Source organism: Python bivittatus, unplaced genomic scaffold, assembly GCF_059951505.1.
Source record: "Python bivittatus isolate LINGU-HERP-01145 unplaced genomic scaffold, Pbiv_v1 ctg000080_np1212, whole genome shotgun sequence".
Lineage (NCBI taxonomy): Eukaryota > Metazoa > Chordata > Lepidosauria > Squamata > Pythonidae > Python > Python bivittatus.
In genome coordinates, this window is record NW_028277035.1 from 4,016,148 (window position 1) to 4,041,798 (window position 25,651).

The window sequence follows — 25,651 nt, forward strand, 5'->3', positions numbered from 1 at the left end:
CCTAGCAGTCCAGGGGACTCTCAAGAGTCTTCTCCAGCACCACAGTTCAAAGGCATCAATTCTTCAGCGCTCAGCCTTCTTTATGGTCCAGCTCTCACAGCCATACATTACTACTGGAAAAACCATAGCTTTGACTATGCGGATCTTTGTCGGCAAGGTGACGTCTCTGCTTTTTAATATGCTATCTAGGCTTGCCATAGCTTTCCTCCCAAGGAGCAAGCGTCTTTTAATTTCATGGCTGCAGTCTCCGTCTGCGGTGATCTTGGAGCCCAAATAAATGAAGTCTGTTACTGCTTCCATTTCTACCCCTTCTATTTGCCAGGAATTGATGGGTCCAGATGCCATGATCTTAGTTTTTTTAATGTTGAGTTTCAAGCCAGCTTTTGCACTCTCCTCTTTCACCCTCATCAAGAGGCTCTTTAGTTCTTCTTCACTTTCTGCCATTAGGGTGGTATCGTCCGCATATCTGAGGTTGTTGATGATTCTCCCTGCAATCTTAATTCCGGCTTGTGATTCTTCCAGCCTGGCATTTCTCATGATGTACTCTGCATATAGGTTAAATAAGCAGGGTGGCAGTATACAGCCTTGTCGTACACCTTTCCCTATTTTGAACCAATCGGTTGTTCCATGACCGGTTCTGACTGTTGCCTCTTGGCCCGCATACAGATTTCTCAGGAGACAGGTAAGGTGGTCTGGTACCCCCATCTCTTTAAGAATTTGCCACAGTTTGTTATGATCCACACAATCGAAGGCTTTTGCATAGTCAATGAAGCAGAAGTAAATCTGTTTTTTCCTTGATCATCCCTGAAGAAGGTGAAACAACTAATTTCATAATACCAAGAGGGAATGCAAAGGAATCTTACTTTTAGTATTTATAAACTAAAATCTTAACTCATTTTTCCATTTTTTGAAAAACATCCTTTATCATTCTAATCCTATGGGGAACCTTTTACAAGTGTCCCCAAAATAAGGGTCATTGAACTCAGTGGAGCTTGCTGCTAGATGAGCAACTGCAAGGCAGCAGCCTTGGTTGCTTAAGAAATTAAGACATCTTACTCAAGAAATAAAAATATACTTTAAAGTAATTGCAAGCTAGGTGGCATGAGGTAAGAATCACGAGTGATGGACTGGAGGTAGAAACGACATACAGTATATAGTGGAAATATAAGTCCTGCTTCTATAAAAGGCCATGATAGATTGGAAAGCAAAGAAAGAATTAGCATGTGCAATCAGATCTGAAATCTTGCTTGCAAATTTCAGCCACCTACCCCTGAAAGACAAAGATAACAATATTGTATGTACAGTATTTTAAAATTTGGATTAATTACTTTCTTTTATTTATTCCTCCCCATCCCCTTTTCTTCTATCATTAAGACCACACATTGAAAAAGACTTCTGGGCCTAACCGAGATGTGACTTGCAAAGGTTGGCCCAAGTACTCTTGGCTATTCTGAATCCCTGAGGATGTCGCTCCCTATCAGGTAGATACTGAGAATGCCCCAATTACAGTTTAACAGGCACCTCTTGGCTTTATGCCTTTTGGGTGTAAGTAGGTTTATGACCTGCCTTGCTTAAATGGGTTTTATTTCAGTGCCTCTGTCAGGCTGCAATTTCCTTTGCCAGTAGTTCTGTGGAAAGAGGAACTAGTTTGCAGGCTGTCAGTTTTTTGTTTAGTCCTTTTCCCTATCTGTAAGCAGCATCTGCTGAATTTCACTGGACTTAACAAAATACTAAATCTTAATTGTTAGCTTAATGTTACCTGCGGGCAGGCAAGGGGAAATCTGGGATGTTTCTGCCATCTGTCTGATGGTGAAAAGGGGGCTTCTGCATGTGGGAGTTTTAATGGGTATATGCTTCCTGGAACATGCTGACAAAAGGTGAAGTTTGGGACACGGAATCCCTAAGAGGGAAGCACATCAGATTTAAGGAACCTCTTCAGACTGGAGAAGAATTAGACTCTTTGGGTGTAAAGGGCTCCATGTCTTCCACTCTGACAGTCAAGCCTAAATGGACAAATGTCTTGGTCATGTGCCACTTTCTGTAACTGGGTCATGTGTGTATAGATTAGCCTAGAATAGAAATAGAATATATTTTTGCTGACTGTGAAAAAATGGAGATCTGGTCTTGGGAAGAGGGAAGAGAACAATGAAACATGAAGGGAGTAGAAACAGCAATTTAGTCTCAAGAGAGTGAAAAGTGTGAGAAAGAAACTCAAAATAACCCCACCTTGGTTTTGTTTGATGGGGCAGAGAGAAACTCTGACAGACTTCAAGATTCTGTTATTATGCCCTAGAACAATAAAATAGCATTCCTAGAACCCCCGCTGCTGCTTCTGTTTCTTGACCTTGCCAACCTGGGGGGCTGACATTGATTAATGTATCTTCAGTATCAAGTGATCTGTGCTGCACTTATTTCTATCTGTGTGCATTACTTAAGGCTACTGAGCCTATACTGCACATCCCAGATACCTGAAACAGAGGTTTCTGACCCAAGACTGCAGCAGATGGGCAACAAATAGGAATTGTGAAAAAAATCTTGAATAAACATCTTTGCATCCACTGTAGCCATTTGTAAACATGGCATGCAGTTATACTGCTGGGTATGACTTCTTGGTAAATTCAGTACCGCTCTAATTATAAAATAGAGTCTAACCAGCCCTCATATCAGCAGACTGTTTGTGATATAAAATTGGCAGAGTTGATCCAATTTCCAATTTTATCATAAAGATGAAATGTATGTGATATTTTAACTATCTGTCTCTGGATCCTATGAGATCACAATTTCTATTCCAATAGAACTACTGCTATACATCTCAACCCATTTATGTGATCTTGCACAAAACAATACAGGGATGGTCTGGGCCATGCAGACAACCTTTGCCCATGTTTTTATACCCTTGTTTATTCCTAAGATTTGTAAATGACTTTCTAAAGGAATTTTCTATCATCTTCTATGTTGTGAAGGAGACTAAGATTAATCCCTTCCCTGCAACAGAAAAATGCAAGGGAGAAGGGGCCTCTACAGAGAAAAACATTAAAAAAAAACGTATTGGGAATTGTAAAGGTCCTATTCAGGCTTGAAGAATACCAGGACAGAGTTGTCACTTAGCAACCTGGAGCAATGTGGCATGGCTTGGATTCCAGAGTGGGAAGGCGAACAATAATTCCTTGCTACCCTACTGAGAACTCAAAAGCTTGAGGCTCTACTCTTGAGAGCAAGCAACGGAGCACAAAGGATGGGGAAACCACTCTCTAGAGAACAGTCTTTATTGGAGAGATGGCAAATAGAACAAAGTGTTTTGCAAATTCCCACCTCACCCCAAAATATCAGGAAGAAAGGAGTTACTGTTGTTGTTTGCACTTATCCACTGGAAATCAAAAAGTTAAGCAAATCTAGAAAGTTTCATTAGTTCCTAGTAGCAAGAAGAGAGAAGTGAATTTTACTCATCTCTTCTTTCCCAACATAGAAGGCTGCCTTAAATTAAGTAGGACCTTTGGTCATCTTGCTCAGTTGTGTCTACTCTGATAACCAGCAGCTTTGCAGGGATTCAGAAAGGAATTTTCATAGTTTCTTACAACTCCAGGGATTGAATGAGACCCTTTCATGTGCAAAATACCTGCCTCACCATTTTTCCTAATTCTGTTTTTGCTAACTGGAGTCTAGAGCAAACAAACAAACAAAAACCACCCTTCACAATCTACATATGAAAAAAATTCTTTACTGTGAAGTCAAGTCCGTTTTCATATTAAAATGTAATGGATTCACATTAAAACTAAGCAGTCATGGCACTTGTTTACTGATTAAAAAATGCTTACATTGTAACTATGCAGATAGGGTTCAAGACTGTGGGATCTCAGGTAGGGTAAGTATATCAGGGCTCCAATTATCTGGAGGACCACCAGGCAGCACCAAAGAGTTTTCTGTATCCTTTGCTCCCATTTAGTGGTTGTCTGGATTGTTACAACTCAAGTATAATAACCCTAATCTCAAGCATCAACCATCTCTTGCCTGAACTCTTGGAAAGAAGTGGTCAGACAGCATAAATTGCCTGAGATAGTGGACCTTACAGTACTACTCTAATTATAATCAAATTCTCAGGATTGAATTATCTCTACATTAAATTATGCTCTTAACTAGCAGAATCTTTTTGTATCTTTTTGTCCTGGATGGATAATCATGTTCATGGTGTGGATATTCTTAGAAAAATCTTAAGTGTTATGGAAGCATTCAGAAAATTATTAGTGTATCTTAGATAACAGTAAGTCCAAATAACATCCCTGTTTCCAGAGTTTCTGTGTCATAGCAAAACAACCCACCCCAGCCAGAAGTCCATAGTCTGCTTCTGTCAGGTTCGTTGGTAGAGCTTCATAATGTTTGCATCATGAAGTTTTTTCCATACCTTCCGTTCCAGATCGAAGTCATGGTTGGTATAAAAAATTAAACGTTTCCGTTCCTTATCATAATAGTGATCCGAATACTTTTGGTAGCCTTCAGTGATGTACCCGTAAGCACTTACCTAGGAAGGCAAAGGGAAATAAATGGGGTTGACTTGGAAAAAGCCAAGTTAGACATATGAAAAATATAAATTTAATAAATAAATCCATGAGCTTATTGGATTCAGTGAGATATCATCATCATCAACTAATAGCTCCATGTGAAGCTTGTTTGAAGGCTGGGGTAGTGGTGGTTTGCTCTTTCCCCACTTGAAAATATTCCCCAATGGTAATGATGAGGGGAGGAGAAAAGGCAGGCCTACAATAAATGTTCAGCCTATGGGATTAGAGTGGGGGGAAAAGGATCAAATCCTCTCCAGAGTACTGGCTCCCCAATCTTAAAAGCAGCTTTTATAATGCAATGAATAAATTACAAGAGATGGGTGAAGAGACAATTGGCTTAACCAAGCATGGCACACATTATTAGCAGACTATTGAGCTCTGATTTGAGAAAATGGAGAGATACTTGCCATTTAAAGGCATGTGTAGATGGACTATGGCATACATATAGGTATGTATGTATGTTAACCAGATAAAACATTCATTTGATTTGCATTCCTTAAACACCAAGAACTGAGAGCACTGACTAAAAAGCCAATATTTTAGGGATGGTCTGTTTTTATTATAGTATTGTTAAACCATTAACCCGATGAGTTAAGTATCCCTCTATTTTGTCCAAGACAGTGAGTAAATGCCTGTGAATCTTAGATCTTAATTGCTCAAACATTAACTAATCCATACCTTGTCCTTCCTCTGAAGAGCATTATCATGAACAAACTGAAAACATGCAACTTCAAACCAGCTCTATGCAAAGCAAGCGAGGAGAAAATCTGTGCGTGTACAGCCACCATTCTCCTGCAACTGAGCATCTTGGCTTTGGGGGATGAGGGGGAAGGGGAGCACACAACCTTGGGAAGGGCACTTAGCAGATGATATTTGAAAGGGGAAGAAGGAGAAGAAAGCAAGATTAATTTAAAGCCCTTTGGAAGAGTGGAAGATGACTTTGCCCCCACATGGGTATGGTGAATTAACTCTGTGGAGATGACAGAGGAATCCAAGAACTTGCAAAGCTGTAGAAATTGAGGAAAGAAATTAGCTCATTGATCCTTATCTCATTGAAATCTGCTCTTCAGGAAGCCTTTGGGGATGTCAGGACTTTCAGTGTTCCTGCAAATAGATTGCTTAACTGAAATTAACTTCACTAAGATACGAGAAAGACATGCAACAGAAAAGGTTTAACCACAAGTTAGGCATTAGAACTGCCTTATGTGGCTGGCATGCATGCTTGGAGTTCATGGAATAAACCAGTGCCAGGGTAACTCACTCATGCAGAAAGGCTTTTAATTTGAAGTTGTTGTTTTAAGTCAAGAAAGGAAGGGTTGAAAGAATATGATTAAAGGAACAGCACAGAAATGGTCATGCAAGAGGGCAAGGGCTAAAAGCATATGTCCTTGTCCTGAGGCACTTCTCTAGTGAACTAGAAAAAAAAAATTCCAAATGTTGAAAGAGCAGCAGATTTAACTGATTGCCAAATAAGTTTTTCCTAAGGGATGGAGCAAGAGACAAATGCCTCTGTTACCTTTGTGGCGCACATGATCTCCTTTAGATTCTCTCCAGCACCTTTGAACCCTTACCTGATCACAGAGATGGAGCGCAGTTAGCAGAAGGAAGGCACCTGTTGTAGGTCTATAAATTCGCCAGTAGGGTTTTTCTAGATTTTGGGACTTCAAAAACCTGAGGTGGATTATAAAGCAGATTTTAAAAGGTAACATAGGAAGAAGATGAAAGCTGAGCAGGTCTCCCTTTGAGAATCAGCTGCCATTCAGCCCTCAACACACAGGTTGAAAGGCACTTACGAGGTGTTCTTAAAATTGGCCACAGACATACCCTCACAATGAATTGTGCTTGTTTTTAAGTTGCCTTGTTCCATCTGGTAAAGGGGTCCTCTACTTTTAAGGCTGTGAAGGAGGAATGGTTTCAGGAGACACACTTTATTTTTTCACAGCCACATTCCAGACAATTCTTCCTCAATGCCAGCCTGATTATTCAAAGCCCAGGAATCCCATCCTGAACGGAATCTGGCAGCTGGGGATGGCAAAAAGTTCCAATCTTGGAACATGCCAACCGCAAAAGAGCCATTTCAGATGTTCTGAGTGCAGGTGCCTTGAGAGATTTATTCTGAGCATGAAATAAAACTCACGCTATTTTGTTCCAAGTGTGATAGAAAGCTCACTAATTTCAAGAGGCCTAGTTTTGAGGGTTCTGACTGTTCCAAACAGTGGGATGGAGCTGCTGTTTTGTGGCTTGTGTTTAAGCATCTTCCTTCAAAGTTTCAGACTGACTAGTTCAGAAGCTGGGACTAGTCATGTTCCTGCTAATGTTGTCTGAGATTGGTTGGAGCAATGTGGGAGCGGAACATCAAGAGGAAAAAAACAGGTAAATGCATGGCAGAAGAAGGTTGCTGCCCAGAGTTGCCTGCCTGCCTGCCTGCCTTCCAGGTTAGTGCTGTTGGTTTTTAAAGAAATTTCATTGTGGGGAAGCTGGAGTTCATGTGGATGGATTAATGCAGTGTTGTCCAAACTTGGCCGCTTTAAGATGAGTGGACTTCAACTCATGCTGGCTAGGGAATTCTGGGAGTTGAAGTCCACTCATCTTAAAGCGGCCAATTTTGGACAACACTGCATTAATGGATCCGATTGAGTACTGAGCATTATTCAGAAATAATGCAAGGGAAGATGCCTAGTTTGTGTCATCTTCACAAGAGTTACTACTGCACCGCTGCTGAGGTTTAAATACAAAGATTAGTAATACGGGATTGGTGTGTTGAACTTTCTGTCTGTCTGTGTGTACCTGTGCATGCTCTCATATCTGATCATAACATTACAGTATTATTCATTCAGTTAGGAAACATCAACAACCTGCTGGTTCATCCCAGGGTGGAAGCAAAATCATCAGAAAATCATAGCGTTGCTTTTGTTAGGTTTGCACCTGGCAGATAGGCTGCAAAAATAAAACAAAAATCTGTGCCTTCTGAAACTTGGCTAAGGAAATGTTAACAAAACACACACATACTCACACACACAACATTTTAAGAAAACGAATTAATCACCAAAGAGTGATTAATTTATTGAAAGGAATGTTAAAAAGTTTAATTGCTTGCTTTGTCCTGTAATGGGTTGGCTAAGTGACCCAGAAGGTTTATTTAAAGAAATTGAAAAGACCATTATTTGTTCTTTCTGTTGAATTGGGGGGGGGGGGGAGGGGAGGGGAGGGGAGGGGAGGAGCTGACAACAGATGCTAATCTAAATATAATTTTCAGATGGTAAAAGCTAAGCTTGTTTTTACCATTTTCAACAGAGATTGATTTTAATGTTAATGTTTTTAAAATCACATGGTTGGCCAAATTTTCTTCAATTTGAGTATTGTGGCATTCTCTGTTGCAGCACCTGCCCTATGGAACAACCTCCCCCACCCCTCCCCCAATTTGGTTGTCTTCATCCCTGCCATCCTTTAGGATGGCCCTGAAGACGTACAGCAGTTCTTCCCCCAGGTGCTGGGCCAGGAAGTTAAATGAGCCCGCTGTGCAAAATGAACTATGTATCTGGTTCCCAGTATAGTGCATTTCACTTTATTATTTCTTATATTTTTATCATTTTCCTTGTTCTAGATGTTTTTAACCCTGTTAGCCACCCAGAGTCATTTAAGAAGTAGGTGATCATATAGTTTAAATTAAAGAAATGAATGAATTGCCATCACCACTACCCCTATTCTTATAGTCCTAGAATGAAAATAAGAAAGCAGCAGCAGCTGGCCCCAAGTTCTCATTGTTTCCTATACCCAGAACACTAAATATTTTAGGTTTTGTTTTGACCAAACATTGAACGCTCAACCTGTTTCATGTTTCATTCCAGTAGAACACAGCCAACTTAGAACAATTTTGATGGAATGTTTTGCTTGGAGCTACTTTGTTCCAAGTTCAAAACAAAACAGTGTTTTCTGCACCTATCCACACTGCCAACACTGCTTATTAGAAATCTTGAAAGTGTTCCTGATGTTTGAAGTTCATTTCACATTACGTCTTACCTGTTTTTCATGTATCTGAGAAAGTCTGGATGAATCACAAAATATTGATCCAAGTTGAAATTGTCAAATTTGTCCCGGGGCTTTGGTCTAGGAAAATAAATAAATTTTCAGGCAAATATGTGCAGTTCAAATCAAAACTGGTTTGGTCAGCTTTTCTATAAGTTAGACTGAAGATCTTTCTTCACATCAGTGCTTCCTGCATGTTGCCAGCCCATTCCTGGGGCAGGCTGAGACCAGGTCAAGGAAAGTGATGTTTTCCACCAGAAAATGGAATAAAACCTCCTATGTGAACATTCTGTGTTCCTGGGAGAAGCTGGCAACCTGCAGGGCTCCAAATGATAGGACCGTGCCCTACCATCTGGCCATGGGATTCTGTGCCTCCAAAGTCATTCCTCTGCTCACCAGTGAGAACAAAACTTTGTCAACATTTTCTCTTTTTTTCAGCTCAGGGAATATTCCCTGAGGTCAGACTTTCTGTTGTTGTAGCACCTTCCACCATGAAGGCCTTTGTGAAATGGGCAATGATACAAAACTCAGTCTGCTTACTTCGCTCACCCCTCTCCTCTTTGGTTCCCCATCTTAGTCAATCATGGAAGGAATATTACAGCAGTGCACAGGAAATGTGTCACACCAGACTGGACCATCTTTTCAACAGCCTTTCTCTGTGTGTAAGTGTATGTGTGTGTGTGGTTTTTTGTTTTTGCTTTGCTTTTTGGAATTATTAAAATGTTACTGTGATGGTAGTACCATTGACACTTAACAGAGTTGTGGGGGACAGAAAATTGTAGGCAAAGAAACTGGGCCATTCAACAAAATAGAAATGAACAATTGGATAGGAGGAGGGATCCCAGACTTGTATCTTCCTTTACTCTGCAAGTATTCACTTCCAGGCATTTCACAACACGAGCCTTCAACAAGAGATGGGGGAGGGCCACTGCAATTGTGCAAGTCAGCCGGGCCACCAACTTCAGAATGCTCCTAAAGCCGCTGGTTGCAGTGCCATGTAAGTCTCCAGTGGGAGAGGGAAAGGGTACTAGAGGACAGGAAATGGGATAGTGGTTTTCAGAACAACACGCTCTACTCTCATTGTAAGAACAGGAGAAAGCACATCACAAGGCTGTACAGATAAGCCCTATAAAAGTCAATAGAAGTTTTTATCTCTTTGCCATTTATTTTCATTAACAGGAAGCTGATGGCCCACCAGAGATTCCTGGGGACAGAACTCTCAAAATTAGTCTGAATCTTGCTTGGTTCATCTCCTGATTATTCATTAAAATTTTGGGGGTGGGGGGAGGAATGTTTTTAGAGTTCTTATTTCAGAATGTAATAGTTCTGTTAAGCCAAATGAGATGTGGGCACATTGTGCCAAAATGTTAATAAATTATGAAAATGCACTTATCCATATTCATTAACTTTTCACACATCAAAGAAAAATGTTTGCAAGGAGTCAGCAATACAAGGTCAAGAAAAACTCTCCATACTGCCAAGGCAGAAAAACTGAAAGGTAAGAAAGACCTTTACCCTGATCCAGATGTATCTTGTGGATGACCTGAACATAACCTGGATAATGTATATCTAAATAAAAACAGTGGAGATAAATCTCTGCATCTGGACCTACTTTCAAGTTGAAGATGTTGTCTGTTGTTCTACATTATATTTTATTCATTTCAAGTGCACATTTTTCTGCCCATATTCTGTCTAGACAAAATATTTTCTGCACTTTCCTCCTAAGCAGCATCCATAGCAAACCATACAGTGACTGAGTGATGACATTGGACATATGCCACCATTGTGTACTTGCATCCCAACACCTGAGGCAAGTATGCAAGTCACAGCATTTGGATGATGACCTTGTCACTGCACTGCATGCCTTGTCGTTTGCCCCCCTTGTCCAGAAGGGTGGGTGCCCTTGTCCAGAAAGCACAGCACTACTCACCCGTAATAGTCCAAAAATCCCTTCCTGACATTCGTGTCCAGAAGAAGAGCTTTCAGCCATTCATAATCTCTTGTCCCTTCCAGGAAGTGAAGATACTTGACCTCCTAGGAAACATGCCACAGTTACACTAGGAGGAGGCACAGGAGACTGAGTGCCACAACATGAAAGATAGGGCTGGGCATTCTCTGCTGGTCAGCCACCAAGTTCTTGAGTGGAAGAGGGAAAGATCAGATTTGGGTTGTGGAACTTGGAGGAAAGTTTAAAGTTTTCTAATCGAAGTTGCTCTCACAACTACTGCTTACACAAGGAGGAGGGGAAATATCAGGTTATCTGCCTTACTTTTCCTGCAGGGATCTTCTTGAATCCACGATTTCCCAGAATCATAACTGAAGCCACTAAGGAGTAGGCTGTGAATCCATAGAAGGAAGTTCTTGTTCCCACATCATTCTCATAACCCTTGATCACGGCTCCGCTCACTCTGGTCAAAGAGGCCATATAAAATTACAAAGTTAGCCAAGTGGAGCTCCCTGACTGGATTCATCAAGCACTACTGGAGTGGGTGACATGACTCAGGTTTTGACATCATCAAGTTTTTAGAGGAAAGACATTCTAAAAGGCATGTAGGATATTTCTATTTTCTGCAAGCCAGATCATTTAAATCCCTTTCAGAATCACTGTCTTACTAGAGGTGCACAGGTCTACATTACAATGGACATTGGGTAGAATACTTCAGATACATATACATAATTTGCAAGATTCTGGGGAACGTAAGTAAATTAGTGGAATCCTAATTTTTGAAAACCAGAATTCCAAATTGGCTTTGAAGGAGGAAAAATGTTTTTCTATCATTTTAGGAAAGATTAAGAGCCAACATCCAAAACATACAATTCTCTGGCAGATTCCAGGGGAATATTAAAATACATTCCACACACTCACACACCCATCAGTTGATGAGTGGGGGTTGCTTTCATAACTCCAGCTGGTCCTAAGGAATGTCTTAGTTTTAAGCTTTCAGTCAAAGCACTACTGTGGGCTCCTTTGCTCCTCCAACCACTGGCAACAGTTTCTTCCTACTGTGTAATTTCCCCAGCGCTGAGTGCTGTCTTCCAAAAGAGTCAGTCTGTGGTGCCTCCAGCTGGCCAATGGGAGAGTACAAAAAATCAGCTAGACAGCTGTTCTTTGATGTGAAGAAGAAAAAAGCAAAGCCAACCAGCCACTGTGGAGAAGTTGCCTGGGAAGAAGATGGGGAAGGAGCCAAGGTGCCACAGCATCTTGGTGTGCAGGGGGAAATCATAGGGGCCAGGAAGCAGAACAAGATGAGAGTTCCCACCAGTGGGAATCCATCTGCCTTGCTGCTCTAGAGGAGAACCCGCAAAACTGCCTTTATGGTGTTTCCTCTGGAGGAGGAACTGAGCTGATAGTTAATCAGCTCAGCTTCCGAAGGCCCTTGCATACAGCCTGTAGGTATGAAAGAAACTTCAGCCTGTCAAATATGACAATCACAGTAATAATCACTTTATATTTTTCAAGAGAGCCTTTAGAAAATTTATTATTGGCAGTATTAGATTAGTCCTGACCGAGTAGAAACTAAAGCTGGCAACTTTGGGCTCCTGTTTGTGTAAAACTGAGGAATTATCTGGACATCCTGCTTGCCATGGCATCAAAACATCCCACCGTTTGTGGGAGATGTGAACACACAATATTGTCCTCTATCTACTCTGCCCCACTGCAAAGGCAGCCCCAGCCTGTCTCTTCTTCCACTGCTTCAAGGTTGTATTTTCCAGCTTCTTCCAGCAGCAGCTATGCACCTGGACTGTCAGACTGAGGTAAGATTAGGAGCAGGGCTTCTTGGCCACCTGAAGGGGCTACAGACACAGACCTTTCTCTGGTCCCTGGCCACTGATTTTCGGCTCCATTTGCTCTCTGGCACTGGGAGAGTCACAGCTTTCCCACTGTGCCAAAAAGCCATCTCTCCCCGCTCTCTTAGTAAAAAGCCGTCTCTCCCATCTCTTTTAGGGATCAGTAGGTGGCAGGGAAAGCAGAGGGAGGAGAAAGGAAGTGGGTATATTCGGTACCAGTTCTCCTGGTCCCAGAAAGACTTACTTCCCCCCATGGAGTGGCGGCTGAAGCCCCGTTTTCCAGCTTCTGGTCCTCCAAGGGTGGAAGAAAAGAGGTGGAAGAAGTCAGCACCTGCCCACCTTGCTGGGTTCAAATGCCGCCTGTGGTGGCATCTGTGCTGTAGCACAGAATCCAAAGGGGGACAATACAGCTGTCTGCCCCCACTCCACTTTGGTGTAGCAGTGTCTTCAGGAAGGTCATGCAGGCCTAGCCCAAGGAACTCCAGGAGACCATGTAGATTCAGTTCACCAATGTTTATTAGCTACAACCTCTAGCAAGAATCTCAGTTCCCAAAGTCAGCCAGTCAAAACAGAGTGAATTCCTCAGGGAGGTGCCAGCCTCATCCTCTTATCTCTTCCTCGCCCCTCGGGAGACAAAAGAGCGTGTTTCCCTCCCTGAGTTTGGCCTTCATAATTCCATTCCATCACAGGTCACCAGGCGCCTGTATGAAGAGTCCCTGCTGCAGCTTAGGTGGTGCAGTAGCTAAGCTGTGGGGGAGGGGGCAGGTAGCTGTACTGCAGGGATGCCCGCAGAAGAGCTGTGACACTGCAGCTGGCAACCTGACAGGTAAGGCTGCATACAACTTCGCCATGTGGGCCTGAGCAACAGCCTCATGGTGAAGCCGCAACCAGCTTTACCACAGGATTATCAGTCAGAGCTGCTGTATTCCCTGTAGGAAGGACAAGTGGGGAAAAATCACTTTGCTACTGTGATTTTTAAATAATTGTTTCCATGTATAATTTGTTACACTTATGGCCTTTCTATGAAGAGCTCAAGTTGTATTTGATTCTTTGTCTGTCTCCACTGCCATTTGATCATCATATCAAGCTTGTGAGGCACATTAGGCGGGGGGACAGTGACTGGGCCAAGATCATTCAGTTTGCATGATATGCTAAGCTAAATAATAATAATAATAATAATAATAATAATAATAATAATTATTATTATTATTATTATTATTATTTAAACTTGTATGCTACCCAACTCTTAATGACCTCTGGGTGGTTATTATGATCCGTTATTACCCTGTAGTGAGGTTAGGCATCATTAACCATCATTGGTAACCTTGGTTTGTTCTTGGATAAGCAGGGCTGGCCAAGCCTTCCTGCAGGACTGTGTGACTTTTGTTGGCTTGAGCCCCCTGGTCAGCTTCATGTGGCTTCTGAGGGCTATTTTCCCAAAGGCAATGGAACCAGGACTTGTTCTGGGTGAGAAGCTGCGAGCTTTAAGGAGTGAAAGGCTAGTGTAAAAACGACAGTTCCTCTTACCGGAACACGTAATCATGAGAGTCGATTTCCTTGCCCATTCTGGAATTATTCAATATCCCTCCATTTCCTACTACTGCACAACTGATACACCTGGAACTCTGACTGCTGTTGTGTGCAAAGAGAACGTGGTGGTAGGGTTTAGGAGGAAGCATGTTTATAACTTCTTTTACCACTGGAAAGAAATGAAAAATAATTATTCATTGGAAGAGGCTAGCAGGCAACATAAAAAAGGACAGCTCCAAACTGGGTAGGGCCTAGCAGACAATTCAGACATAACAGAAAAACTGCATTAGAATATATTATGTTGACTGTCTTGTCTTGGATTTGGGCATTGAAAGTTCAGTCTTGTTTAGAACTTGTGATCTTCCCTAATATGGATTGAATCTGGAATTGTCAGCTCCACTAGATGGGCCAGACCAGGAAATCAAAGGCTAAAATGTCTTCCCTAAATCACTGGAGTAGAGGAAGGAGGAAGAGGTACACCACCATCAGACATGCAAGATTCTATTATTACACAGGTAATTCTCAGTTAATGACCACTTGTTCAGCGACCATTCAAAGGACTGAACAAGTGGTACTTACGACTGGTCCTCAAAGTTCCGGCCATCCCAATACCCCCATGGTCACATGATTACGACCTGGGCGCTTGGCAACTGGCTCGCACTTAAGATGGTTGCAGCATCCCATGGTCATGTGATTGCCATTTGCGACCTTCTCTGCCGGCTTCCCACAAGCATAATCAACGGGGAAGCCGGCAGGGAAGGTTGCAAGTTGCTCCTGTAAGTCGTTCCAACTCCCACTGCTTTTTATCCCAAAGAGCCCAGCTATGGAGTATGAGATCCCAGGGATCTCGTACTCCCTAGCACGCATCCACCCATAGCAGCCCCCCCGGCTGCACTCTTGTGCCCGCTTGACTGTACCACCTGTGCAGCCTCCTACACCCTGCAGCAGCCACCCCCAGTAGCAGCCACCCCCAGCCTGGCTGCACTTGCATGGTGCCACAGCAGCCACCTGCACACCCAACAGCAGATGCCTGCAGCTCAGCCATGCTCGTGCCATGCCACAGCAGCCACTTACCCGCCTCCCTGTCTGCTTGCGAACCAACTGGGACTTCCGGGGACTGCTGCCCCACTGATTTTTCTTGTTAGAAGCCGGGAGAAAATCTCAAGGAGATCCTCACTTAACAACCTGAGATCCTTGCTTAATGACAGCAATGGGACTGCCTGGATTGCCATCAGTTAGCGATGTGGTCACATGATGTTGCACTTTACAACCACATTGCTTAGTGATGGAAATTCCAGTCCCAGTTACCATTGTTAAGTGAGGACTACCTGTAGCCAATCTCAGTAGAAGTCGTTTTAGCCTTTCTGTGGAATTGATTTCCTGGTCTGGTTCATCTGATGGGGCTGACATATGGCAGTGAGATATATGACTAGGAACCCCATCAATGCTTATTAGGGTCTGTGAGTTTCTGGGTTGGAGGAAGGCAGCAGGAAGTTGAGGAATGTATTCCTAAAGTTTATTTCTTTACCAGAAAAACTCAAGGAAGGGGGCTTAACTACCATGAGATTTGGGGAAGGTTTTTGGATGGGGGTAGTGGAGGTGGAGGTCTCTTCTGCTCTTTCCAGCTTATGATGCAAGCTAGGGGAAAATATATTTATTATATTTATTATTGATTTTATGCCCTACCTTTCTCTTTATTCCACTGCTCAAAGTGGCTTACAACAATAAAATCATACAAACATAAAATACAATAAAACGGATGCAGTTAAAACCAACATTGAAACCAATCATCAATATAATTAGCAATTAAAAGCTTGGCAAAAGAGATTGAAACCTCATTTTTACAGAATAATTGAGGAAGGGGGTGTCCATTATTCCCCAAAGTTTGGTAAATTGAAAAGTATCATGGCAATGCAAATGACACAAACTCCCTTCTGAATGACATCATTATGGAAATGGCATAAACTGATGCAAATAGCAAAAACTGGATCATTTGCTAATATTATCATTTGCATAATTTCATCATTACATTGCAGTCCATTGCACTGAGGTTTCACTCTACTCTGTGAATGAAAGCCAAACACACCTTTCTTAACGGGCTTCCTATGGAGCATGTTCGATAGCCTGCTAGCCACGTAGGAGAACATCCTTTTCCATATACCCAAAAGCTCACCTTCTAGTAGCAGGAGCATCTTCAGATGAGTTTTGCCAGCTAATCTAAATAACCTGGCAGGTTCACAGCAGGAGAGGTGATCCTGCAGATAATTATGCCTTAAGATGTGTAGAGCTTTAAAGATTAAATTATACCTAGTAGATAATCGGTAGCCAGGGCAGATCTTTCAGCAGAATTTTATTTATGGCCATCTACCTCAACATATGACTCTGGGCAGCTAACAACAATTTAAAGCAGCACCAATAATGAAAATAACAGTACAAGTAATATTGTGATGGACTGGAATGGAGGAAGGGGGGTGAAAACGGTGCTCTCGTCTCCAGAGCAATGCTCTGGAGATAAGCGGAGAAAGCTGGCGCATCCCTAAACATTCCAGAAGATAGTAGAGAGTTGTGCCTGGGAACTACCGGTCAGTCTGAAGAGATTCTGTAAATAAGCGCTAGCTAATAAACCTTGCTGATTGAACCTACACGGTCTCCAGGAGTTCCTTGGGCTAGGCCTGACATCAATCTTTTCAGACTGACCAGTAGTTCCCAGGCACAACTCTCTACTATCTTCTGGAATGTTTAGGGATGCACCAGCTTTCTCTGCTTATCTCCAGAGCGTTGCTCTGGAGACGAGAGCACCGTTTTCACCCCCCTTCCTCCATTCCAGTCCATCACAAATATCCATCAATACAGCACAAAGCCACTGGAGTCTAACTCAAAAACCTCCCAATACTGAAATCATATGAACCAAGTTCACTTAATATCCTAGCCCAAGGCTTGAGGAAACAGCCAGGTCTGTGCTTGCTTTTGACCCATACTATGCACCCTTTAATAGAGCTGCTCACATGAGAAATTTAGCTCCATGAAGCCAAACGGTGGAGCAAAATGGTCCATACGCTTCCATTCACTGTTGCTGAAGTGACTCCTGTCCATGAAGACTGTAATATTGGGTAGGAATATATCCTGTAGCCAATCAGACTTGGCAGCCTTGTTCCTCAGAGAATCTGGGCAGGTCTAAGAGGTGGAGAAAGAAGGGAAGAGAAGTTAAGAGACAACTGTTTGAAAAACCAGAATTGTCCAATCACAGCAGCTCTCCATCCTTGTGATTGACTTACAGAGTTCTGATAATAATTGATGTGATTGAGATCTCAAAGTGAATATGATCTGCACAGTGTCAGGTAGTCTAATAATTAAAATAATCCTAGGGTTGTGATTTTTTTTTAAGAATAATTTTTTTCCTGCTGATTTTTTTCCCTTATGGATTGTTTCTTTTCTTTTTCTTTTTGGTGACAGCAGTAGGATACTTCCGTACGCTTCCATATGCTGTGATTCTTTCAAAGAATGTTATGAGGGGTCAAGATACTGTTCTCCACTTGTAATCCTCCAATGTTCTCAATATCTTCCTCCTTTTCTCTTACCAAAAATTATCTGTTAAGGGAAACATTAAACAGTAGCAAAATTCCTTGAGACTAGTAACACTAGAAACCATCTGTCTGGAAACACGCTTGGTTAGGCACCACAAAAGTCACTGAAATGTTTGAGAAAAATTAAGTCTAAATCCCAAAACATGTGCAAAGAATCCTAATGTGGATAGTAGATTAGAAGAGCACTCAATATTCATTACTGTATATGGAAAATCCACTAAATTTCTACTTCTCTCTGACATGGTACAGCACAATCTCAACAAGAAGTAGACTTCAGATTCATTTTCTGTTGAGATTCTTAGCAACTATCTCATATCTTTAAGAAATATTATTGCTCTTTTTCCTTCCATGAGATCCAATGTAATCCATTTGGATTATGTACTTGGAGAGTTTAATTCCAAACCTATCTGAAACCTGGAACATGTGGCAGGTAAGCATGACATCTACCCTCACTGAGATCTGTTTGAACTGAAATTAAACATGCTGCACTTTAACAATATGGCCTATTTTCATTTGGTAGCTATTATCTCAAGCTAAAGCAGATGTAGCCTAGGATAGACCTTCATAACAGATAGTTGCCAAGAAAAATTACAAAGAAGGGAAGAGAACAGGAAGCATCATGCATCATAATAAAATCTACCCCTTGTTTGATTGTATCACAGAATATAGTTATTAATATGTGTGTGTGTTGCAGTAAGAACAAATGTTTTTAGGAAATTTATGGCAAAATCATGCTATGGTTACTTACTGATGGTGGTGTTGAATTATCCAAGAGATAAATGTCATCAAACTCCCAGCGGGGCTCAGATTTAAAGTCAGATGCTTTTAACCTTTTAGGGGATGTTGCTAAAGGAGCCGGATGTGTGACTTGTTGAACATCAGATACTGATGCCTTGGCAGAGTGTTCGTTAATTAGTTTTGCTGTGGTGGATTGTTTTCTCGGGTGAGTTTGCTTTGCTGTAGAGAGCAGTGTGACACTTTCACCGTGAAACTGCTGTTGATTAGCTGCTCTTGTGGCATTCCTTCCCACAGTCTGCTTTCTTGGGGATGCTGGTGTTACATATTTGGTCCTTGCTCTCTCCTTTTCTTCATGTCCTGATACCATACTTTTATTTGTTTCTTCTCTTTTGTTGGATGCTGGTGTAATACTCTTCCCATCTTTATTAGATGATTGTGTTGCAACCAAAGTCTCAGCCAGGTTTTGACTTGCTGTAGGTATCTCATTACTGTCATCGGCTTGAGTTTTATTTAATGAAGGCCCTTCTTTCTTCTCAGTTGATTTCTGACGAGCTTCCACTGTGACAAGCCTACTGCTGGTTTGCTTTTGAGGTGATGCTGATGTATCTTGGAGCTCAGCCTGCCTGTCCTGGGCATACCGTTCATTGTACGTTGCCCATCTCTTCACAGCATCTTTCTCCAGTGGAGAACTGCCTGGTCCCACTGTTGTATTTGGAAGCTGTAGTATCTTTGGGTTGGCAGTTACAACTTCTAGAATATTGCTTCGGATGTTAAACAGTGGCACTTTGTTGACATATTGAAAACGAAACAAATGTCTGAAATGCAGTTTAAAAGATAGTTACATCCAAAATGTATTTACTTAAGGTAGTCCGTGTGTATGACATTTAGAGAGCAGATGCTTACATTTGACAAATTCAAAAATCTAAGTAGATCTCTTGAACCCATCTGGATTGCAGAGTCCCTACTCAGTTAAACTTCAGAAATATTTTGGAACTGAAATGTTTGCCTTTGAAATCACCCAGTTTTATCTTCTTAAATGCTACACCTGATTACAAATTGCTGGAGGTATATTTTTTAGTATCTAGTTAATTCAAGATAATTTCTTTAATTTTAAGAAAAATACTGGTGAGTGGTATATAGAATATAAAGCAAACTATCTTTCCTGATAAGTTTTACACTCTCCTTTTAGGTCACTTGGAAGCTCCTGGATAGCACCTTCAGAGGCAGAATATCCTGGCATTTATTTATTAAATATTAATTGTTCTTCCCATCTTTTGTTCCGACTTCGCCTACTTCTTTCCTTGCCATGCTCATATTTTGAATACTGTACAAACCTCAACATGTTGCATAAGACTAAACATGGCCCCACAGTAAGTAAATAAGCTGTCAGCCTTTTGAGGTAGTCCAGACAAAAAGCGTACTAACACTACTAACTAATATGAGTACTAACACTATCTTTATTGTAAGGCTACAGTAACAGAATCTTGCAAGTCTGAAAGTACCTCTCCCCTCCCTTACTTTTATTCTTCCCAAAACTAAGGAGGGTCACTTCTGAGACATTTTCTCTACCCCGACCCCTCCTTCAGATTCAGATTTCATTTATCAGACTGTTGTCTAGGCTGTGGCTCATCCTCCTGCGTCCCAAGGTCATTCCCACGTAGCATTACACTAGCCTTTGTACATAGCAGCACTATTAGTGATGGTCACTAATAGTGCTTTTGTACTTTAAACCAATTATATTTTGATTGGATTGCATTTGCAATTTGATGCATGTTGGATTTGGTTTTATTATGAACAGAAGAAATAATTAGGAAGGGTTTGGGGGCATCCCTATTATAGAAATTATGAACAAAGGAATTATAGCAGATAGTGGAGAAGAGATAGGAAGAGGGGTACAAAAGTTTTTCTTCATTCTTATTCTGACCCTTTCTTCAACTAACAGAATTTGGGTTGCCCTGTTAACCTTGCCCTCTAGATCTGATGGATGAGTTGGATGGAATGGATCTGACCTAGCTTTGTCTGTCTCAAGATATGGCACAGTACTAATTTAAGCTGGAGCATACTGGGGAGGACTGCCATTATCTGTGGATTCACCACACTGAGATTATACCCCACATCTGTTTCTGGACATGTTCCTGCTGTTCACCCCACAGCAAAATGTACCAGGGCCAGTGCATTGCTAGCAGCCCAAAACTCCAGGTATGGAGCAGACCAATTCACACTCAATCAGAAGTAGTAATTTCCTGAAAGCATTTACAAACCAGATTGATAAGGATAAAGAAGGAGAAAAGCAGGCTATGTTTTCTGTTCTTTGAAATGCTTTGCAATTCAAACTGATTGTGGCAAGGAATGGCTTTATAAAATCCCTTCCTTTCCATAAGGTTTTTTCTCTTCTAATCAAGAGGCCAGACATGTAAAGGAATTAAGAACTCACCTTGGGGAGATGGAAGGTATGAACAAGCAGTTAAGGGAGAACTTTCAAACAGATTACACAGTGTATTGTCGAAGGCTTTCACGGCCGGAATACGATGGTTGGTGTGGGTCTTCCGGGCTGTGTGGCTGTGTTCTTGAAGTTTTGTTTCCTAACGTTTCGCCAGCATCCGTGACCGGCATCTTCAGAGGACAGGAGCACAGACAGGAGCAGTTCCCTCTGTGTCCAGGATGATGTGACCCTTTTGTGGGTATTTATAGAGATCTGAAGGGGGGGGATTGGGGGCGTGTGGTGGGGGGGTTAGTGGGAGGTAGGGGGGTGAGGGTGTGTGTGGGGTTTGGGTTAACGAGTGGCTGCTTGTTTTGGTGTCAGAATTTGTGTGTATCTTCCTGGGGATTAGGCAGGGTTTTTTCTTCTATTGAGTTGTTAACGAGTGGCTGCTGGGGGTGATTAGTATGTTCATTGTGTGAACTGTTCACGCGTCCTGGTGGTTGAGCTGAGTTCGTTGACCTTTTGCAGGCTGTATTTTTCAGGACTGGTAGCCAGGTTTTGTTGATTTTTAGACTCTCCTCTTTTTTATTGAAGCTGTGCTGGTGTTTGTGAATCTCAATGGCTTCCCGGTATAGCCTGGTATAGTGGCTGTTGGTGTTACTGGACTATACCGGGAAGCCATTGAGATTCACAAACACCAGCACAGCTTCAATAAAAAAGAGGAGAGTCTAAAAATCAACAAAACCTGGCTACCAGTCCTGAAAAATACAGCCTGCAAAAGGTCAACGAACTCAGCTCAACCACCAGGACGCGTGAACAGTTCACACAATGAACATACTAATCACCCCCAGCAGCCACTCGTTAACAACTCAATAGAAGAAAAAACCCTGCCTAATCCCCAGGAAGATACACACATATTCTGACAAAAAACAAGCAGCCACTCGTTAACCCAAACCCCACACACACCCTCACCCCCCTACCTCCCCATCACACACCCCCAATCCCCCCCCCCTTCAGAACTCTATAAATACCCACAAAAGGGTCACATCATCCTGGGCACAGAGAGAACTGCTCCTGTCTGCGCTCCTGCCCTCTGAAGATGCCGGTCACAGATGCTGGTGAAACATTAGGAAACAAAACTTCCAGAACACGGCCACACAGCCTGGAAGACCCACAGCAGATTACACAGTGCTGAGAAAGAGGGAAGTGTGAGGGGAAAAAAAACTCAAAATAAACCCTCCTTGATTTTGTTTAGTGTATGATGGGGAGAAAGCAGGCTTTCAAGATGCTCTTATTCTATTGTCCTACACCAGAGAGCAATTATCCTCCTTTGGACACCTTACACGAAGACCCAGCTCTCTGGAGAAGGCTCTAATGCTGGGAAAGATAGAAGGAAAGAGAAGAAGAGGACGACCAGCAGCAAGCAGGATGGACTCAGTTACAGCGGCAATGGGTGCACCACTGGAAGACCTGAAAGACCAGGTGAGGAGAGATCGTCATGGATTGTTTATTTGGTTGCTAAGTTGACAATAACTTGATGGCACATAAACAATTAAAAAAAACGAGCATTCCTGGAATCCCTGCCATGCCTGTTTCTTGACCTGGCCTATTTCAAAGGGCTAACAAAACCACTCAGTACTGGATTTTTGTCCTTTGGCTGCAAAGGTGGGGAGTGTACCAAAAGATGTGATAATGATAACAATCTTTGTTGGGTTTGTCCACCATATTTATAGACTGAATTTTTGTTTCATTTTATCAGTGGAAAAGATAAGCAAAACTTCTACTTCTTTACATTGGCTATAAATTCAATTTGCTACATCAGTACCTCTGCTGGTAAGAAAGCAAAATCAGTCCATCTCCCCAGATACGTTTATATAAATATATTTAGGTATTATGCAGTAAATTAACAAAAGGCAAAAAAAAAAAAAATCCCAGTGTACAAATACTGCCTAGTGGATGTTTGTAAGTGATCTATAAAAGCTGTTTTTCCAGCTTGTATAATTATCTAGGGCTGCCATTGCAGCTCCATAAATTACATTTGAAAGATTTATTGGGTAGGCAAAGACACAGAACCGGATCTTGATGGGAAATAGTCTACTATGATTGACATACCGATAGAAGTAAAAGAAAATCCAGTCTACAACAAACAATGATTTTATGCATCAACTGCCATGATTTTGAAAAACAGGGTACATGATGATGTACCCATTTATCATTCACAGAAGTATAATGGAAACACACTGCAGGTGTGCCTATTTATTTAATAGGCTGAGGTGCTGGCCTTTTGGAAAATTATTTCCCTGAGAATTGTTGGCTTCCCTCTGAATCACAATCCTGCACATGTCTATCATGAATATTCATCTCCATTGCTTTCCTGCAGGAATACTGCCTTAATGATACAAGAATCCAATGCTACGGGACAGAAAATCCACTCGTAATAGCTTTACTTTTCACTTGGCAGAAGAGTAACGAATTAACAAGGAAGTTTATGGGACCCACAATATGCAAAACGGGGGAATTTTTCATGTCAAAGTTTCCTCGTACATCTACAAGAAAAGAACAGAGACTGACTACTGGGACCGCAGCTTCAGTTGTATTTTTCTCGGCAATTTGCTTCTGAGCTCAAAAATTCTACCCTCTTGTTTCCTAAAAGAAGAGTATTCTAAAAGCAGTGTTATCGCTTTCCTTTATTTTCAGTTCTTCTTGGACATGGCAGTTCCCACCCCAAGATTAATACTAGATTAATACTATTTCCATGCCAAAATAGTAATGGTGGAAATACTTTGATCCAAGAGCATTTCCTGTTTTGCGGCAAACATTCTCAATGGACGCTAAACTCTAAAGCAGTGTTTCTCAACCTTGGCCATTGGGAGATGCGTGGATTTCAACTCCCAGAATTCCCCAGCCAGAAACACTGCTCTAAAGTATAATGAAATTGTGGACACAGTATATTGTTGATTTATATAGAAGCATTATTTCTTCCCTCTCTAAAGGTTATTCTGTCCTTCTGATGCCTTAAGCGGACATGTTTAGATCACATATAATTTCTTTCTAAATGAATGGAGAGTCTTAGACATATTAGATACTAGGCAGATGTCAAGTTTCACCTTTAAAAACAGGATACCGGATACAGATACAGAAAATGTTTGAAACCTTTAGTAAATATTGAAGCATCAAATAACAAAAGCATCAAGGAAGGTAGAATTGGCTCTTTGTGCTGGTCAGGTGAAAGATCAAATATTGCTGTCAAAGCTTGCAGGAAATAATAGGCAGGAATAACACTTTGGCTGTTGCTTCCTCACAACAACAGAAGAGGAACGGTCCACCAAGAATAGGAGGAGGGCGGTTGTCTGACACTTTAAGTCAGTGTTGTCCAAACTTGGCCACTTTAAGACAAGTGGACTTCAACTCCCAGAATTCCCCAGCCAGCATGGCTGGCTGGGGAATTCTGGGAGTTGAAGTCCACTCATCTTAAAGTGGCCAAGTTTGGACAACACTGCTTTAAGTCCTGCATTTTCTGGCATCATTGAGGGTTGCAATTGCTCCCCGCTTCATAACGCTTGTCCTAACCGGCATATTCAAAAACTTTCCTGCATTTGATCTAACCACCAAAAGCCAGCTCATTACTTATAATAGAAGAGGTAAGCACATGCTCCTTACTAGTTCCTGACTGAAAATGGTGACACCTGAAAGTGCTAGACTGAGGTTAGGAAACTGAATCTTCCTTTTGTTTTGTGACCTGATACCACTGGACTTTTTTTTTTTTTTGGAATATGGGGATGTAACAAGAGATCACTATTGGTAGTCTGAGAACATTAAACAATCATCTTTCACTTCGGAGCTACAGAACATATTTTTGGTAAATGATACTTGTTGTACCTTATTATTCCATTATTCTTTTGAAACAAAACTAATGCCAGTCATTTACCTCAGCAGATTGGTAGTTCATTTTTCCATTATGCTCAGCTCTACATAAATTCTACCTGTCACTATTGTTTAAGGAATATGTTAATTATAAGTATAATTTGTCAATTAAACAAACACACACATACCCAACAGAGACTTGACATGTTTCTAGACCTTATCATTCATATACGAATTATAGGACACACGTACAATTTTAGTAAGTTTTTAGATTTCTGTTTTATCTAGAATCATATTCACTGTATCTGTATTACAGCCCCAAAGAGATTTCAGGCAGGACACAGAAGAGCAAATCAAAAACTGAATCTTTCAAAACCACCTTAAAAACGACCACAGTGCTATTAATGATTGGAAGACATGCACGCTCAGCCTGTGGGCCAAGCAAGATGGTTTTCAGGAGCTTTCTGAAAGAGAGAAGGGTGGGAGTGAAGCATACCTCTGTGGGCAGCATTATTTTTTCACTGATGTTTCATCTATAATCATGCACAGATTTTGAGAAAAGATTGCAAAAGTCTGTTCTTTTAAGTTTGGGAGCAAAATTACTCATGTTGTTGGGACCCATCCTGGTAATGTGATAGTCCCATCTTGCAAGAAAAACTGGCCCCAGCCCGCAGCTATGGGTGAACTAATGATGAAAAGTATTTTATAACTTCAGATGTCACAAGTACTTGCCTGGAGAACATATTGCCATATCCGCAAAAGAGAAGATACAGATGGGCAAGAACAACATAGAGTGTATCTCAGTACCTAATCAAAGACCAGCTGATCACATTAGAGCAAGCAGTATATAATTTTTATCCGAAAAGGAGAAGAATTTCTTCTTACCTGCGTGGATATTTTTCAGTAAAGCCAATGTAAGCAGCAAAGGACAGAATGAGGAACAAAAAGCCTAGGAGAAAGAGGTGGGATGACCTAGGAAACTTCCTGCCTAATCTCATGGTTTTATGCCGAACATTCAGAATATCTCTACCTTTCCTGGCCCCAGATACGCTGCAGACTGGCTAAAACTCAGAGCGTTATTCCTCTGATATCACCTGGCCAGGGAGGGCAGGGCCCAAGCTCCACTCAGAATCTCTCAACTC

At 41.6% G+C, this 25,651-nt stretch overlaps 1 protein-coding gene across 1 annotated transcript; it reads right to left on the minus strand.

Annotated features, from left to right (window-relative positions):
• Window positions 1-3,235: 3,235 nt before the first annotated feature.
• Window positions 3,236-25,587, minus strand: ST6GALNAC1 (ST6 N-acetylgalactosaminide alpha-2,6-sialyltransferase 1). Its single transcript, XM_025168005.2, has 9 exons — window positions 25,395-25,587; window positions 18,234-19,038; window positions 16,907-17,075; window positions 13,899-14,070; window positions 10,852-10,990; window positions 10,513-10,616; window positions 8,577-8,663; window positions 6,128-6,227; window positions 3,236-4,516 (listed from the first exon to the last, which is right to left on the minus strand). Exons 1-9 carry the CDS (start codon window positions 25,505-25,507, stop codon window positions 4,346-4,348), a joined length of 1,860 nt encoding a protein of 619 aa, XP_025023773.1. The 5' UTR covers window positions 25,508-25,587; the 3' UTR covers window positions 3,236-4,345.
• Window positions 25,588-25,651: the final 64 nt, after the last annotated feature.